We start from the raw sequence: 14,856 nt of genomic DNA, 5'->3' as shown, positions 1-14,856 counted from the left end.
AGGTGGTTGACGACATCAATAGACCACTGAAATTATACTGCGATAATAATCCAGCAGTACAGTATGCTCACAACAATAGGTCAAGTGGTGCTGCCAAACACATTGACATAAAGTATTATGTTGTGAAGGATAAAGTCCGGGATCAGATGATAAGTCTTGAGCATATAAGTACCGAAAAGATGCTCGCGGATCCGCTTACAAAAGGCTTACCACCCAACGTGTTCAGAGAACATGTAGCCGGCATGGGTTTAAGGGAAAGCCTATAATTCCTGGACTATAAAGGGCCCAAAAGTTAAAGTAACTATTTCAGATCAGAGACGTGCATTGTAGCTGTCAAATCTATCGGCGATTGACCGAGACGATGAAACATGCTCTATGCATCATCTGTGAAGAAATGAGTAAGGTTTAAAGGATTGAAGTTTAAAGTTTAAAGATAAAAGTAATAGTGAGATCAAGGGGGAGAATGTTAGATTGATCTCTTGACCAGTAGGCCCAACGGCCTATTGGGCCTTGGTCTCGCGCCCTGATCGGGGGCGCCCAACCCTACATGGTTGGTGGGCCCCCGTCGCACTGCGCTATATAGAGAGGTGGGGGCCGGCGGCTCAAGGTACGAGGTTCACCGTGAGCCGCAAACCCACCGACAAAACCCTAGTCCGATCTCGAAGAGGACGCGCAGCCAGCGACGGGAAGCCGCCACCGTCATCATCGTCTCCACTGCGTCGCCTCTCTTCACCGACCGTCGCTGCCCGTGCGCAGCCTACATCGACGAACCTGATGGAAGCTACTGGATCCTCCACCCCTGCGGTCTCAGGTTCGGTACCCTTCCCTTTCTCTCCCTGTCTCTCTGTAGACCGTTCTACATGTCCTAGGATCTACTGTTTTACATGTTGTACCAAATAGAACAGTCAAAGTCTAGATCGATGATCCTACAGTCATAACAAAAAGTATATATAAGTAGCCATCAAACCCTAGCTAGCTCTCTCTTTCTCCCTTACCCGCACTCCCTCCAAGCTCGGTGGTGTGGTGGCCTTCTGGTAGCCTCCTGCCGTCACAGTTAGGCGCAACCTTGGCGGCGGCGGTAGGAGCGTGACCCCTTCTAGTGTGGTGGCAGTGGGGGCTCGGTCCTTTGTCCATGCGGCGGGGCTCGGACCCCTCCTCCATGCGACGGATCCAAGCAGCCAGGGCGAGGATGACCACCGCGCGAGCGAGGACGAGGACGGTGTGGGTGAAGATGTCAATGACGGCGAGCACGGACATCTTTGCTTTACACCTCCAGTTTGCAAACCGCCGGTGATTAAATCTGTTTTCACCGCCACCAAGCAAACACATGCAGTGACAGGGGTTTGAGACCCGACGGTGACGAGATATCTGTAGTGATATCTCTCTATATATACATACATGTTATGTTAAAAATGATTTTACATCCATCACCTTTTTTTGGAAAGAACTGTACTTTTAGGTGCTTGATACCCTAATTCACGCGTTAATTTAATTAGAAGAGTTCAACACTTGATTCCCCCTTTTTAGAACTGACAAACTGACACACACCAGATATAACAACTCTAATATAATAGCTCTACGTAAGTCCCTAACCGGATATGTTTGAACAAAATTAAATTCATATGCTACTCGGGAAGTGCAAGTGCCAGAAAAATAGAACCTTTTAAAAAAAAAAAGGTGTGCTAGCTGAAAGAGGGGGAAAATGCTGAGATTAATTTGCGTATATAAAAAGAAAAGAAAATAGAAAGGAGGAATCGAAGCAAAGTGGGACAGGTGGTCGGCCGGATCGGAATGTGCTCTCCTATGCGTCGTTAACCGTTGGAAATTAAAACTCCATCCGCCTTAAAACTCCATGCATCTCTCTCTCCAAACACCTCGAGTTTTTATCATAAAAAACACATGTACACACACCTTTGCTTCTCCCTCTGGTTATATATATCCATCTACATTTGCTCTCTCTGGAATCTGGATATGCACGCATGTACATCCAGACATCGATGCACGTACGTACGTGAGACACTCAGACACATACATATACATACGAGCGCTGTGCCGTGCCGACCATCTTCCATGCGCATGCGCCTATTAGGACAGCTAGCAGCATCTCGATCGCACTAGAGATAGCAAGCTTAGCCGTCATCCGTCGTGACATACCTGCAGCTACTAGCTCTAGCTAGTTTCTTTCTTTCTTTCTAGCACGTACGCGCTAGCCGCTCGTCGGTCGGTCGGCGGCGCCGCTAATGATGGAGTACAGGGAGACGACGCCGGCTGCCGTGGAGCTCACCGCCGGCGGCCGCGAAGACGAGGACTGGTACGACGTGGCCACGACGGCCGGGAGGACGACGGAGCCGCCGCCGCTCACCCACGACGACAACCGCGGCTTCCTCCAGATGCTGCGCGACAAGAAAGAGAGGTGATGATTGTACTGAACAGATCGACTATAGTAACATCCATGCATGCATCGATCAATCTGTTACTATATATTACATATAAGAGTTGCAAGTCCTGACGCATGTCATGCATGGTCTGTGTGTGATGAACTGGCATGGTGGAGAGCAGGCTGGGCGTGGAGGCGCCCAAGGTGGAGGTGCGCTTCGAGAGGCTCACCGTGGAGGCGGACGTCCGCGTCGGCCGCCGCGCAGTCCCGACGCTGCTCAACTGCGCCGTCAACGCCGCCCAGGTAACGAACCCGCCAATTTTTTTCCCATCGTCGTCGTCGTGTTCCTTCAATTCCTACGCCGCCGCCGCCGCCATGTGTTGTTCTGTTAATTGCTTCGTTCCTTGGCTTTCTTTGTGGCTTTGTCTCGCCTCCTTCTTCTGGGTGCATGCATTGCTGCAAGCTGCAAGACAATTTCTTTTTCTTTTCTTTTCTTTTTATTTTTCAAAAACACTTTGCTGCTATTTTATAATTTCGTCACTCGGATAGAGATAGAGAGAAAAGGGCTGTGGATTTGGTGAGACACGTCGAATGGATTGTCCTATCCTAATACCTTGCTCCGATCCGTTTTCCGTTGAGGTGCGTATAGGTTACGCGGCGCCAACGATCCAAGCTGCAGCAACTGCAGGTGCATGCAATAAATACGTCCGTGTAGATTACATCGAGGCTCTGTGGAATGAGAATCTCTCCCTAGCAGCAGCTTCTATACAGTTAAACTTGTTTAAAATTGGCTAGATCTATAAAAAATAATATTAATATTTGTACTTCACCTCCGCCCTTTTTTAAGTGTTGCCTAGATTTTTGTATCCGTCAAACTTTCTTAAGCTCTACTAGACTTATATAAAATATTAGTAACATTTATATCCAAATAAGTGTATTATAAAAAAGTATATTTAATGATTAATCTAATGATACTTATGACATACCATAAATATTAGTAATATACTTAAACATGTTTAACTCCTCCATATGCTAGAACGATACTTAAAAAAAAAGACGAAATATTTTTTTAGGACAGAAGTAGGTAGCAGACCATTGATTCCATCTACTACTGTTGATAAAAAATAAATTCTGGAAGTTTTAAAATTGGACCATATTAAAGTTGCATCATTCAGAGTCAGCATAGCTATATTCCTGAAATTTAGGACGGAGACAGAAGCAGAGTCTGGCCAGCCAGCCAGCTGGGACCGTTAGGCCAGCCTTCAACCTTCGAATTCACATTTCCTCGTAGGAAGCAGTGCAGACCACAGAGCACACAACTTGACAGTCAGCCATGACCATGACGAGACCGCCTTTAAAGTGAGCTTATCTCCGGTCACGGAATCAGCAATTTTGATTAAGGGGACCCAACAAATACGATGACAGCACTAAGTGTGATAAACATATACACAAGTGCATGTCTCAACAACTTTTTTGCATATATGGTATTTATAACGAAAAATCACCCATGTTCGCTTGAACTTATCAGACTGACTTATTAGCTATGGTACAGTATTTTTCTCTCCCAATAAATCAGCGACAAGTGCTTTTCATCCTGGCTTTTCAGCGAAACGAACACGAACAGGGCCTTAAAAATGGGTGAATTGATGTCTTGTTGGGCTGCAAATTGCAGTATGTGTTGTGTACTAAAAAAAAGTTCTACTGTTTTTTTTTTGGTGTGGTGTGTGTGTGTGGGGGGGGGGGGGGGGGGGGGGGGCACCCCACACACACAAACAGTGCAGCCACTGCTTGTCCCGATGCCCGGCCTGCTGCTTCAGTGCTTCTTGGCTTGTTGCTTTCCCCTGTCCTGTGAACAAAGAGAGCCCAACACGTCTGTTACATTCCTCATGATTAATGAGGCTCATTCTATGCCCAGATATTGGTTACAGCATCACTGCATCAGCAGTGACCATGCATCTATGTAGAAATGTAGATTGAGAGATGAAGGGCCAACATGTTAGCTATTCACAACAGGTTTCCCCCTTTTTTTTGTACCTGAAACCTCAAAAGGTTAATACAAAACTTCATAGGCCATGACCTCAAAGTGGGCATCCTACAGTCGCCCAACGCTAGCTACAGATGGTCACTAACCTGGTTGTGGCAAAAATCCAGCATCGAACTAAACAGCCCATCTATGTACTATATACCTGAACCTATTTGTGGAGATTCAGCAGTTATGCCAATCCTACCCTAAGCTTACTAGCAAGATTATTTTTAACCTATGAAGATCCAGCATATAGATGATAACCATCTTCCATAGTTCCATAGATTTCAAAGTTTCTTATTAGCTCTTCATTTCTGGAAATGGTATTTAAGAAACTAAGCTATCATGTTCCCTGAGTTCAGAAATTACAGAGCACATGACAAATACATGGATTATGCACAAGACACAGTGCTACACAGCAAATATTTTTTTGGACACCTACTAGAGCTGGTAGCATGAACACAACAGAATCACAATAGTACTTATGAAGGCAAATGCATAGTATAGTTAATCTGAGAAAGAGGATCGGTAAATCTGCAGACCACCTTAGCCCAGTTTGGATTGAACAAATGGAGTTCAATCCAGAATCAAAAGGATACTGGACCTTGTCATGCTGCTGCGTGCTTTAGCAAGAGCTAAAATACAAGTGTATGTGATGCATGTGTTTGTTTTACAAAGTTGGTAGGTCATATTCGAAAAATATATATTTCTAAATGAAGAGTTTATTTTGTTTTCAGGAATTAGCAACGTCCGTTCATATGTGTGTTACAAGGAAAAGACCTATCAGAGTCATAAATGAAGTAAGCGGGGTCATTCGACCATCAAGGTAAAATTTCTCCTTATCTTTCACTAGCTGCCAAAGTACAGACATAGATCCCAACATCCTGTTCTATCTCAAACCTAAGTGCTTGACCAAATTTAGCAGATAGGTTACTAAAATGCACATGTATGAATTTGATAGTCTGTTATTAGTCAACAGTTTGACTTAGGACAAACTTAGATCTCTTATTTCAGGACGGAGGGAGTAATTTATTAAGATATATTGACTTCTATATCCCATTCTGTCAGGATGACACTCCTTCTAGGAGCACCTGGTTCAGGGAAGACAACTCTCCTAAAAGCGTTGGCAGGAAAATTGGATTCTTCTTTGAAGGTAGACTCTACCTACGTGCTACCAAAAGTACTTGTGTCAACAAGAAAAGGCAAAAACAGATAATCATGTCTAGCATTAACTAACAAAAACATATATTTTCTAAATGGCCAATGATTGCCAACAGTTCAAAGGAAAAGTCATGTACAATGGAGAAGAAATGAATTACTCAACACCACAGTACCTGCGTGCTTATGTTAGCCAGTATGATCTTCACCATGCTGAGATGACAGTAAGAGAGACGATCAACTTCTCTTCCAAGATGCTTGGAACCAATAATGAATTTGGTAAGACATACTCTTGCGTATAGTGAGCTATTCATTTTGAAGATCATTGGAATGTGCTGCAATTTATAACAAGGCAAACACTTTAACTCAAGAAGGAAGTATCTACAGAATAATCAAGATAAATCAATTTTTTCCATGGCATCTATACCGACACAAATTTCCTGTTTGTATGGAATAACAAACTCAGAGATGCTAGGAGAAGCAATAAGAAGAAAAAAAGGTGTCATCAATAAAGTGGACCAAGATCTTGATTCATTCATTAAGGTAGTTCTTCTGTACTATTTTGTTTTTGCAAGACCAGATTATATTTTGTTTAGTTACTCAAATAGCTCTTCTCTCAGGCCACCACCTTTGGAGAAGGAAGCAACCTCACAACAAACTATATTATCAAGGTAACTTGGTTACTTGTTTGATTTGCTATATATCTTGACAATATAGTAGTAACAGTTGATTATATGCAGATACTTGACCTGTCTGAGTGTGCTGATACCCTAGTAGGAGACGAGATGAGAAGAGGAATATCTGGAGGGCAAAAGAAAAGAGCCACAGTTGGTAAGCATTCCTATCAAGGCTGATGGTAAATACATATATAGTTATAGGGTTTATATATATGTAGCTGCCACTGGAAGCACACATTTCAATCTGAAAGAAAGCCACATTAACTGACATGCCACCACCTCAAGAATGCAAAAGGTTCTTACCAGGGTAGGAATCTTCATGATAACAAAGAATGACTAGCTCTAAAATAGAATGCTTATAACTATCAAGTCAGATGGAAGTAACTAACCAGAATATTAGAATAAGGAACAGAGAAAGGAGATACTTAACTGGAACCTAACCTAAGTTGGCATACGTTTAAGTGATGTTGTTTAATGCAGGGGAGATGCTAGTTGGTCTAGCAAGATGCTTCTTTATGGATGATATATCAACAGGTCTAGATAGCTCCACAACATTTGAGATCATGAAGTTTCTCCAACAGATGGCCCGTTTGATGGATCTCACAATGGTTATTTCCTTGCTGCAACCACCTCCTGAGACATTGGGATTATTTGACGACATTATACTTTTATGTGAGGGGCAAATTGTGTATCATGGTCCTCGAGAAAATGCTACGGACTTCTTTGAAACTATGGGATTCAAATGCCCTGACAGAAAGAATGTAGCTGATTTCCTTCAAGAGGTAATCAACCATCAAATGAGCCTAACTGCCTATAAGGAATATCTAAACATAACAGTGATGCCAACTGATAAAAAATGTATAGTGTTCGAGGATAACTTTCCAGATTTTTTTTGTGTGTTTGAGGATAACTTTGAGATAACTAATACATCAGATCCACAAAATTAAGCAGGCAATAGATGACTTACATTTCTATGCAGGAGCGTAAAATGCCACTATTCTGCAATACATGTGCTTTTGCAAAATAATGTAACAAGTTTTTTCTCCAATTGGCCACTGACCAGGTAACCTCTAAGATGGACCAAAAGCAATACTGGGCTGGTGATCAAAATAAGTATCAGTACCATACAATTGAAAAATTTGCAGAATCCTTCCGCACGTCCTATCTCCCTCTTCTAGTAGAAGACAAACTGTGCAGTTCAAACAATACAGGACAGAATAAGGTGGTAAAAGTGAATGCAAGTCGCCGAATATCCAGATGGAATATTTTCAAAGCATGCTTTTCAAGGGAAGTATTGCTGCTGAAAAGAAACTCTCCGGTCCATATATTCAAGACCATCCAGATAACTGTTATGGCTTTGGTGATCTCCACACTTTTCCTGAGAACAAAAATGAGTCACAATTCTGTACTTGATGCCAATAAGTACATGGGAGCACTTTTTATGGCTGTCGTCATAGTAAACTTCAATGGAATGACTGAAATTGCAATGACAATAAAGCGGCTTCCCACCTTCTACAAGCAAAGAGAGTTACTAGCAGTGCCAGGATGGGCACTCCTTTGTTCAGTTTACCTTATTAGCATCCCAATATCGCTTGTTGAGACAGGCCTTTGGACAGGCTTAACCTACTATGTGATTGGATATGCACCTTCCCCTATCAGGTACTCATCTCTTGGTACTTATATGCTGAATGACCCCTGGTGCTTCAATAGGTGAAAGTAAGAAAAAGATTTTCATTGCTTATGGCAGGTTCATCCAGCACTTTCTGGTACTTTTTGCCATGCATCAAATGTCAATGGGCCTGTATCGCTTCTTAGCGGCCATAGGAAGGACGCAAGTGATGGCCAACATGCTAGGGACTGCAGCTCTTATTGCAATCTACATACTTGGAGGATTCGTCATATCAAAAGGTTAGATGAATGTAGCTTAGCATACACCATGAAACATGAGTACACGACATACACTCTGTAATAAAAGTTCTGTGCAACAAGTTGCTAACCAATTCTGCACACTGAAACAGATGATCTCCAACCATGGTTGCGCTGGGGATATTGGACGTCCCCATTCACCTATGCACAGAATGCGATCGCCCTCAATGAGTTCCATGACAAAAGATGGGCTACGGTAAGCACTAATTTCAACACTTGGAAGTGACAGCTATATGGTAGTATATCCGTTTTCAAATTAATTACACTAAGGTTCTTGATCTTTTGTTACTGATAGGAATTTTATTATAACGATGCAAACACTGTCGGTGAAGCTATCCTCAAGATCAGAGGGCTGCTCACGGAGTGGCACTGGTACTGGATTTGTGTCACCATTTTATTTGGATACTCGCTGGTCTTCAACATCTTCAGCATATTTGCATTGGAGTTCATGAACTGTATGTATACTAACAAACCTCGTAAATATTGAATTTAAATGAAAATATTAATTATCTGCCATGTCTACTACTTGCAGCTCCACACAAACATCAGGTTAACATCAAGACCACAAAAGTGAATTCCGTGTACCACAGGCAGATGGTTGAAAATGGCAATTCATCAAATGATCAAGTTATCCTCCCATTCCGACCCCTCTCCCTTGTCTTTGATCATATCCACTATTTTGTTGATATGCCTAAGGTAAAATCTTGATCACTTATTAAAATCTTAACCGGTAGCTTCATTAATTCCAATCACATACTGAAGAAAAAAATACAAATATCCCACCAGGAGATGACAAAAAATGGAGTAACAGAGAAAAAGCTTCAGCTGCTGCAAGATGTCAGTGGTGCTTTTAGGCCAGGAGTACTAACAGCTCTGATGGGGATAACTGGCGCTGGCAAGACAACATTGCTCGATGTATTAGCTGGAAGGAAAACTGGGGGATATATCGAAGGGACTATTAAGATAGCAGGCTACCCTAAGAAGCAGGAGACATTCTCAAGGATCTCAGGTTACTGTGAACAGACTGACATTCACTCCCCTAATCTCACTGTTTATGAGTCACTGAAATTTTCTGCATGGCTTCGTCTGCCTTCAAATGTTAAACCTCATCAAAGAGATGTATGTGTTTCAACCTCACCCCCTCTTTATCGCTGCTGGAGTCTGGAACCTAGTTCCTGACACAAGATTTCTCTTCAAATGCATTTCAGATGTTCATCGAAGAAGTCATGAGCCTTGTTGAGCTCAATGACTTGAAGAATGCCATGGTAGGCATCCCAGGAGCAACTGGCCTGTCAGCCGAGCAGCGGAAAAGACTAACAATAGCTGTGGAGCTGGTGGCTAGTCCCTCCATTATATTCATGGATGAGCCAACCACCGGCTTGGATGCTCGTGCTGCAGCAATTGTCATGAGAACAGTACGAAAGACAGTAGACACTGGACGAACTGTTGTCTGCACAATTCATCAGCCAAGCATCGAGATATTTGAATCTTTTGATGAGGTATGAACAAGTTCAGATGGTATAGCCGTATAGGTAGACAAAAATATAGCCACAACAAGCAATTGAGAAACATGATTAGTCTAGTGCTGGAGTGGTGTCAGGGCACAACTAAAACAAACATGATTCTTGACAAACTTAAACAGCAAATAAATTGGACAAGTGTACAGAAGTATGCATAAAGTTGTAAAATGCAGTCGTAACCTAAAGTAGAAAACGATCAAAGAACTACATGATAAACTGGTCTTTCTTTTATACAAGTAGGTATAGGCACTACAAAATGACCACTCTGAGTTTCAAATTCAATTTGGCCAATTGCAGCTTCTGCTTATGAAAAGAGGTGGTCAGCTCATATACAGTGGTTCGCTAGGTCCACTCTCTAGCAACATGATAAAGTATTTCGAGGTAAGATTACCTGAGATGGACGTTTATATTTGTAAGATACAGAGAGAAGAAAATAATGAATTACTTTGTAACAGGCCATACCAGGCGTTCCTAAAATAAACAAGGGCCAAAACCCAGCAGCATGGATGTTAGACATCAGTTCACACACAACAGAATATGAAATTGGAGTGGACTATGCAGAAATTTATCGCAACTCCTCCCTGTACAGGTACACCCAGTAGTACAGCCGTAAAGCTGCAAATAACTTTATTTTAACTGGTACAGAAAATAAGGTGGAAGTCAATCTAATGGAATTCTTGGTGGCACCTGCAGGGAGAACAGGCTTCTAATTGATGAATTGGAACAACCAGAACCAAACACAGATGATCTGCATTTTCCTCAGGGTTACTGGCAAAACTTTACGACGCAATGTGTGGCATGCTTGTGGAAGCAAAGTTGTGCATACTGGAAAAACTCAGAACACAATGTTGTCCGGTTCATAAACACTTTTGCTGTTTCAATCATGTTTGGAATTGTATTCTGGAAAATCGGCTCAAGCATGTAAGCGGATTATTATTATCTTTCATGAATATTAAATTAGTTTTTATGCCCCAATCAAGATCTAACACAGATTTCGTGTGCAACAGCAAGGATGAGCAAGATGTATTCAACATACTTGGAATCGTATATGGATCAGCACTGTTCCTGGGTTTCATGAATTGCAGCATCCTACAACCAGTGGTGGCAATGGAGAGAGTTGTGCTCTACCGTGAAAAGGCGGCAGGCATGTACTCCACCATGGCATACGCTATCGCTCAGGTAACAACACACATCAACGATCAACCTGTCCTAGGAAAATCCAGTTGTTTTGATTGCAACAACAGGCTTGGCACAGATTATGAACCGAAGGTTTACATGTTGCAGGTGTCGGTGGAATTACCTTACATGTTGGTGCAGGTGCTGATCTTCTCATCGATCGTGTACCCGATGATCGGGTTCCAGCTGACGGCGGGCAAGTTCTTCTGGTTCTTCCTATACCTGGTGATGAGCTTCATGTACTACACTCTGTACGGGATGATGACGGTGGCCCTGACCCCCAACATCGAGATCGCCATGGGGCTTTCGTTCCTCATCTTCATCTTCTGGAACGTCTTCTCTGGCTTCATCATCGCGAGAGAGGTACAACACCCCACATCTGAATCGGTTGAGAAATGGATTGAATCCATTAGCGAGCTGATGAAATCACCAAACCTAACCAAATCAAACCAAACCAATCCGTGTACCTGATGAGTGGAGTAAAATTGTGCAGATGATGCCTTTGTGGTGGCGGTGGGTGTACTGGGCCGACCCGGCGGCATGGACGGTTTATGGGCTGATGTTCTCACAGCTCGCAGACCGGACGGAGAAGATCCTGGTGCCGGGGCTCGGGGAGCAGACGGTGCGCGAGTTCCTGGAGGGGTACCTGGGCCTGCAGGATCGCTACTTTGAGCTGGTGACCTGCCTCCATCTCGCCATCATTGGCCTCTTCGCCTTCCTCTTCTTCCTCGCCATCAAGCACCTCAACTTCCAGCGCAGGTAGGAAGCCGCAGGCTCACACCACCACCCGCCGCCACTGCCGGCCAATTTGCCGTGTGATGGCTGCAAGTAATACACGACTAGGGTCAGACAGTAACCACTTCCTAACAAACTGTAGAAAAGGCTGGGAAGAAAGGGGCGACCTGTCCCGTTGCAAAAGTGTGCATAGATTACTAGTACAGAGAAATGAATTAGTAGTGAATAATTAACTGTGTTTATCATGTGAAGGAATACGAGTAGGTTCAAGGGGAGTGCAAATAGTGTAATGATTAAGATTCAGAAAATGGAAATGTGTTGTTTGTCATTGTTTCAGTTTTTGAATCTTGAGAGATAGATGGAATAGAACTGCTGCAATCGTCAGTTCTGTGTGATGTTTATATGAGCAAGACACACCATACTGATGCTCGATTTCTTCAGATTTCCCTGGCTGTAGTATGTGATTGGTAGTGATCATGGTAGCAGGACCTCAGCATCAGTGCTCTTTCTAGAGAAAAGAAAAAGAACACATCAGGTTTAGATTCAGGCGAAATTCACCAAGTCTGTTCACTCAAAAAGAATTTTGGTTGTGTAAGTTTCTCCAACAAAAGCCAAAAAATATACTCCCAAAAAACTGTTTCTGGAACCTTGACAAAATGAATTGGGAGGGAAAAAGCACCCAGCCACCAATACTTAGCATCTTAGCCTTTTGCTAATCAACATTACAACTGCGTATGATTGTCTCAAAGTTATATTATACGAATAGCTTTTAACATCCAGTTGTGACAAAGTAACTCAGTAGCTGCTATCAAACCTTAACTTATTTCATCCAACAAGTATTCGAATATAATTCTTGAGCTAATAACCCGGAGTTATTTTAATGCTTTAACTAATAACAACTTTATTGGAAAAAAGACATACAAAAATAAGTACATAACACAATGGTAAGGTTCAGAGGCAACCTAAACCTTATCTCTGAACCTGAACATGTATTACAACCTAATGTTCAGAACATTTCAGAAGTAAATAAAGAAATATAAACATCACAACAAATATCCAGACTTTGGGGTATGAGCAGAATTTGGGGAGAGATGCTAGTGATGTCATAGATAACTCATACATCAAATCATCCTGAAAATAACTCATACATGTGATGGCTATTTCTTATCTGTTCCTTCTCAATACTACTTGCTTGTCGTGTTGTGTTGTTCAGGTGCTCTATCATTTTACAGGGGAATTTCGACAAATAGCTAGCATGCATATCGGTACCTTACGGAGGACTTGTGCCGAGGTCGCCGCGGGTGAAGCTAATGGTGGCGGCGGCAAATCGATGGGGCCGCGGCGGCAGGGAGACGGAGGCAATGCTCGCGGTGATGCGCCGGCGTCGCCTCTCAGGACTTGCCCGGGATCGCCTGCGAGGTGGTCGAACGGGAGGAGGGAGCGCACAGCGCGTGCCATCGTCGCCTGTGGGCGAGCCGCGATTGAGTGAGGAGGGACGATGGCGGCGACGACACGACGCAGAGGTCCATGAAAAAAAAAAAAAAAAAAAAAAAGGGGTTAAGTCCAATTTACACCCTCCAACTTGCAGCAAAGTTCGGATTTCAACCTCAAACTTCAAAACCGAACAACTTTCGTCCTCTAGCTCTCGAAAAAGTTCAACTTTCAACTTTTTTTTTTTGCGGTTTTACGGGTGAACAGTAACTTTTGATATTTTCGGGAGCGCCAAAATTTTATATTATTTTTTCGAGCATCTTAACTTCCTTAAATGAAAAAACTCAAAACTACAAAGTTGTAGATCTCATCGAGGTATATAATTTACATATAAAAATTATCTTCATCCGACATCGTATTGAAGGGTTTTCTATTTTTTGAAATTTGAGTCTTATCACACGATAAAATATGGTGCTGAAATTTTATATTATTTTTTCGAACATCTTACTGTCCTCAAATGAAAAAACTTCAAAACTACAAAGTTGTAGATCTCATCGAGGTCTACAATTTAAATATAAAAATTATCTTCATACGACATCGTATTAAAGGGTTTTCTATTTTTTAAAATTTGAGTCTCATCACGCGTGAAACAATTTTGTCGCGTGATGAGACTCAAATTTCAAAAATAGAAAACCCTTCAATACGATGTCGGATGAAGATAATTTTTATATGTAAATTGTAGACCTCGATGAAATCTACAACTTTGTAGTTTGGAGTTTTTTCATTTGAGGACAGTAAGATGCTCGAAAAAATAATATAAAATTTCAGCACCATATTTTATCACGTGATGAGACTCAAATTTCAAAAAATAGAAAACTCTTCAATACGATGTCGGATGAAGATAATTTTTAGATGTAAATTATAGACCTCGATGAGATCTACAACTTTGTAGTTTTGAGTTTTTTCATTTGAGGACGTGAAGATGCTCGAAAAAATAATATAAAATTTCAGCGCTCCCAAAAATATCAAAAGATACTGTTCACTCGCAAACCCGCCCAGAAGGTTGAAAGTTGAACTTTTTCGAGAGTTGGAGGGCCAAAGTTGTCCGGTTTTAAAGTTCGAGGATGAAATCTGAACTTTGCTGCAAGTTAGAGAGTGTAAATTGAACTTAACCCAAAAAAATGATCCTCGTGTCATACTCTTATCTCAGTCTCCGGCGTCCTCGAACGGTCGAACCAAAGACAGGGACGATCATGTCCCCCTCAACGGTACCAAACGAAAGATAAAACCATCCCATCCGTTTCTTTGCTAAATATACGTCGATGACATAATATTTGACAGTACTAATATTAATTTTTTAAAGAGTTTAGTAGGATTATAACAAAAAGATTGGAGATATCTATAATGGGTGAATTGAAGTTTTTCCTTGATTTAAAATAAGTAATTGAAGGAAAGAACTTTCATATGTCAAATCAAGTACACTAAAGATATGCTCAAAAAATTTAACATGAAGAATGCCAAGCCCATCAAAACACCAATGCCAACCAACTGGCACCTAGACTTAAATGAAGATGGAAAAGCCATTGCTCAAAAGGTATATCATTCTATGATCGACTCCCTACTTTATTTGTGTGCATCTAGGCCATATATTATGTTTAGCGTGTGCATATGTTCAAGATTTCAAGCTAACTCGAGTGAGTGTTACTTAGTGGCTATTAAGAGAATCTTGAGATATTTAGTGCACACTCCATACCTTGGCTTGTGGTATCCTAAGGGCTCCACTTTCAATATACTTAGGTATTCGAATTTCGATTACGTCGGTTGCAATGTAGA

General features: G+C 41.9%; 1 protein-coding gene and 1 long non-coding RNA gene across 3 annotated transcripts; one reads left to right on the top strand and one right to left on the bottom strand.

Annotated features, from left to right (window-relative positions):
* The first annotated feature begins 2,000 nt into the window (after positions 1 to 2,000).
* Positions 2,001 to 11,996, top strand: LOC136501562 (ABC transporter G family member 45). 2 transcript variants are annotated; one of them, XM_066497082.1, is made up of 22 exons: positions 2,001 to 2,413; positions 2,560 to 2,680; positions 5,138 to 5,226; positions 5,469 to 5,553; positions 5,678 to 5,837; positions 6,034 to 6,101; positions 6,179 to 6,229; positions 6,299 to 6,389; positions 6,716 to 7,017; positions 7,299 to 7,894; positions 7,983 to 8,143; positions 8,254 to 8,357; positions 8,457 to 8,616; positions 8,694 to 8,857; positions 8,948 to 9,280; positions 9,370 to 9,660; positions 9,979 to 10,062; positions 10,137 to 10,270; positions 10,375 to 10,602; positions 10,689 to 10,860; positions 10,966 to 11,220; positions 11,351 to 11,996. In XM_066497082.1, the coding sequence occupies exons 1-22, from the start codon at positions 2,241 to 2,243 to the stop codon at positions 11,618 to 11,620; spliced, it is 4,092 nt and encodes a 1,363-aa protein (XP_066353179.1). In that variant the 5' UTR covers positions 2,001 to 2,240; the 3' UTR covers positions 11,621 to 11,996. The 2 variants fall into 2 exon arrangements, with proteins under 2 accessions (XP_066353179.1, XP_066353178.1); XM_066497081.1 differs by having other exon boundaries at positions 2,002 to 2,413; positions 6,025 to 6,101.
* On the bottom strand, positions 11,543 to 13,093 carry LOC136501563 (uncharacterized). The gene is made up of 3 exons (XR_010770313.1): positions 12,862 to 13,093; positions 12,010 to 12,100; positions 11,543 to 11,679 (listed from the first exon to the last, which is right to left on the bottom strand). It is a non-coding gene; the product is annotated as an uncharacterized lncRNA (long non-coding RNA).
* Positions 13,094 to 14,856: the final 1,763 nt, after the last annotated feature.

Source organism: Miscanthus floridulus, chromosome 13, assembly GCF_019320115.1.
Source record: "Miscanthus floridulus cultivar M001 chromosome 13, ASM1932011v1, whole genome shotgun sequence".
Lineage (NCBI taxonomy): Eukaryota > Viridiplantae > Streptophyta > Magnoliopsida > Poales > Poaceae > Miscanthus > Miscanthus floridulus.
The sequence above is the reverse complement of the archived record's forward strand: the minus strand, read 5'-3'. Positions and strand labels throughout refer to the sequence as shown.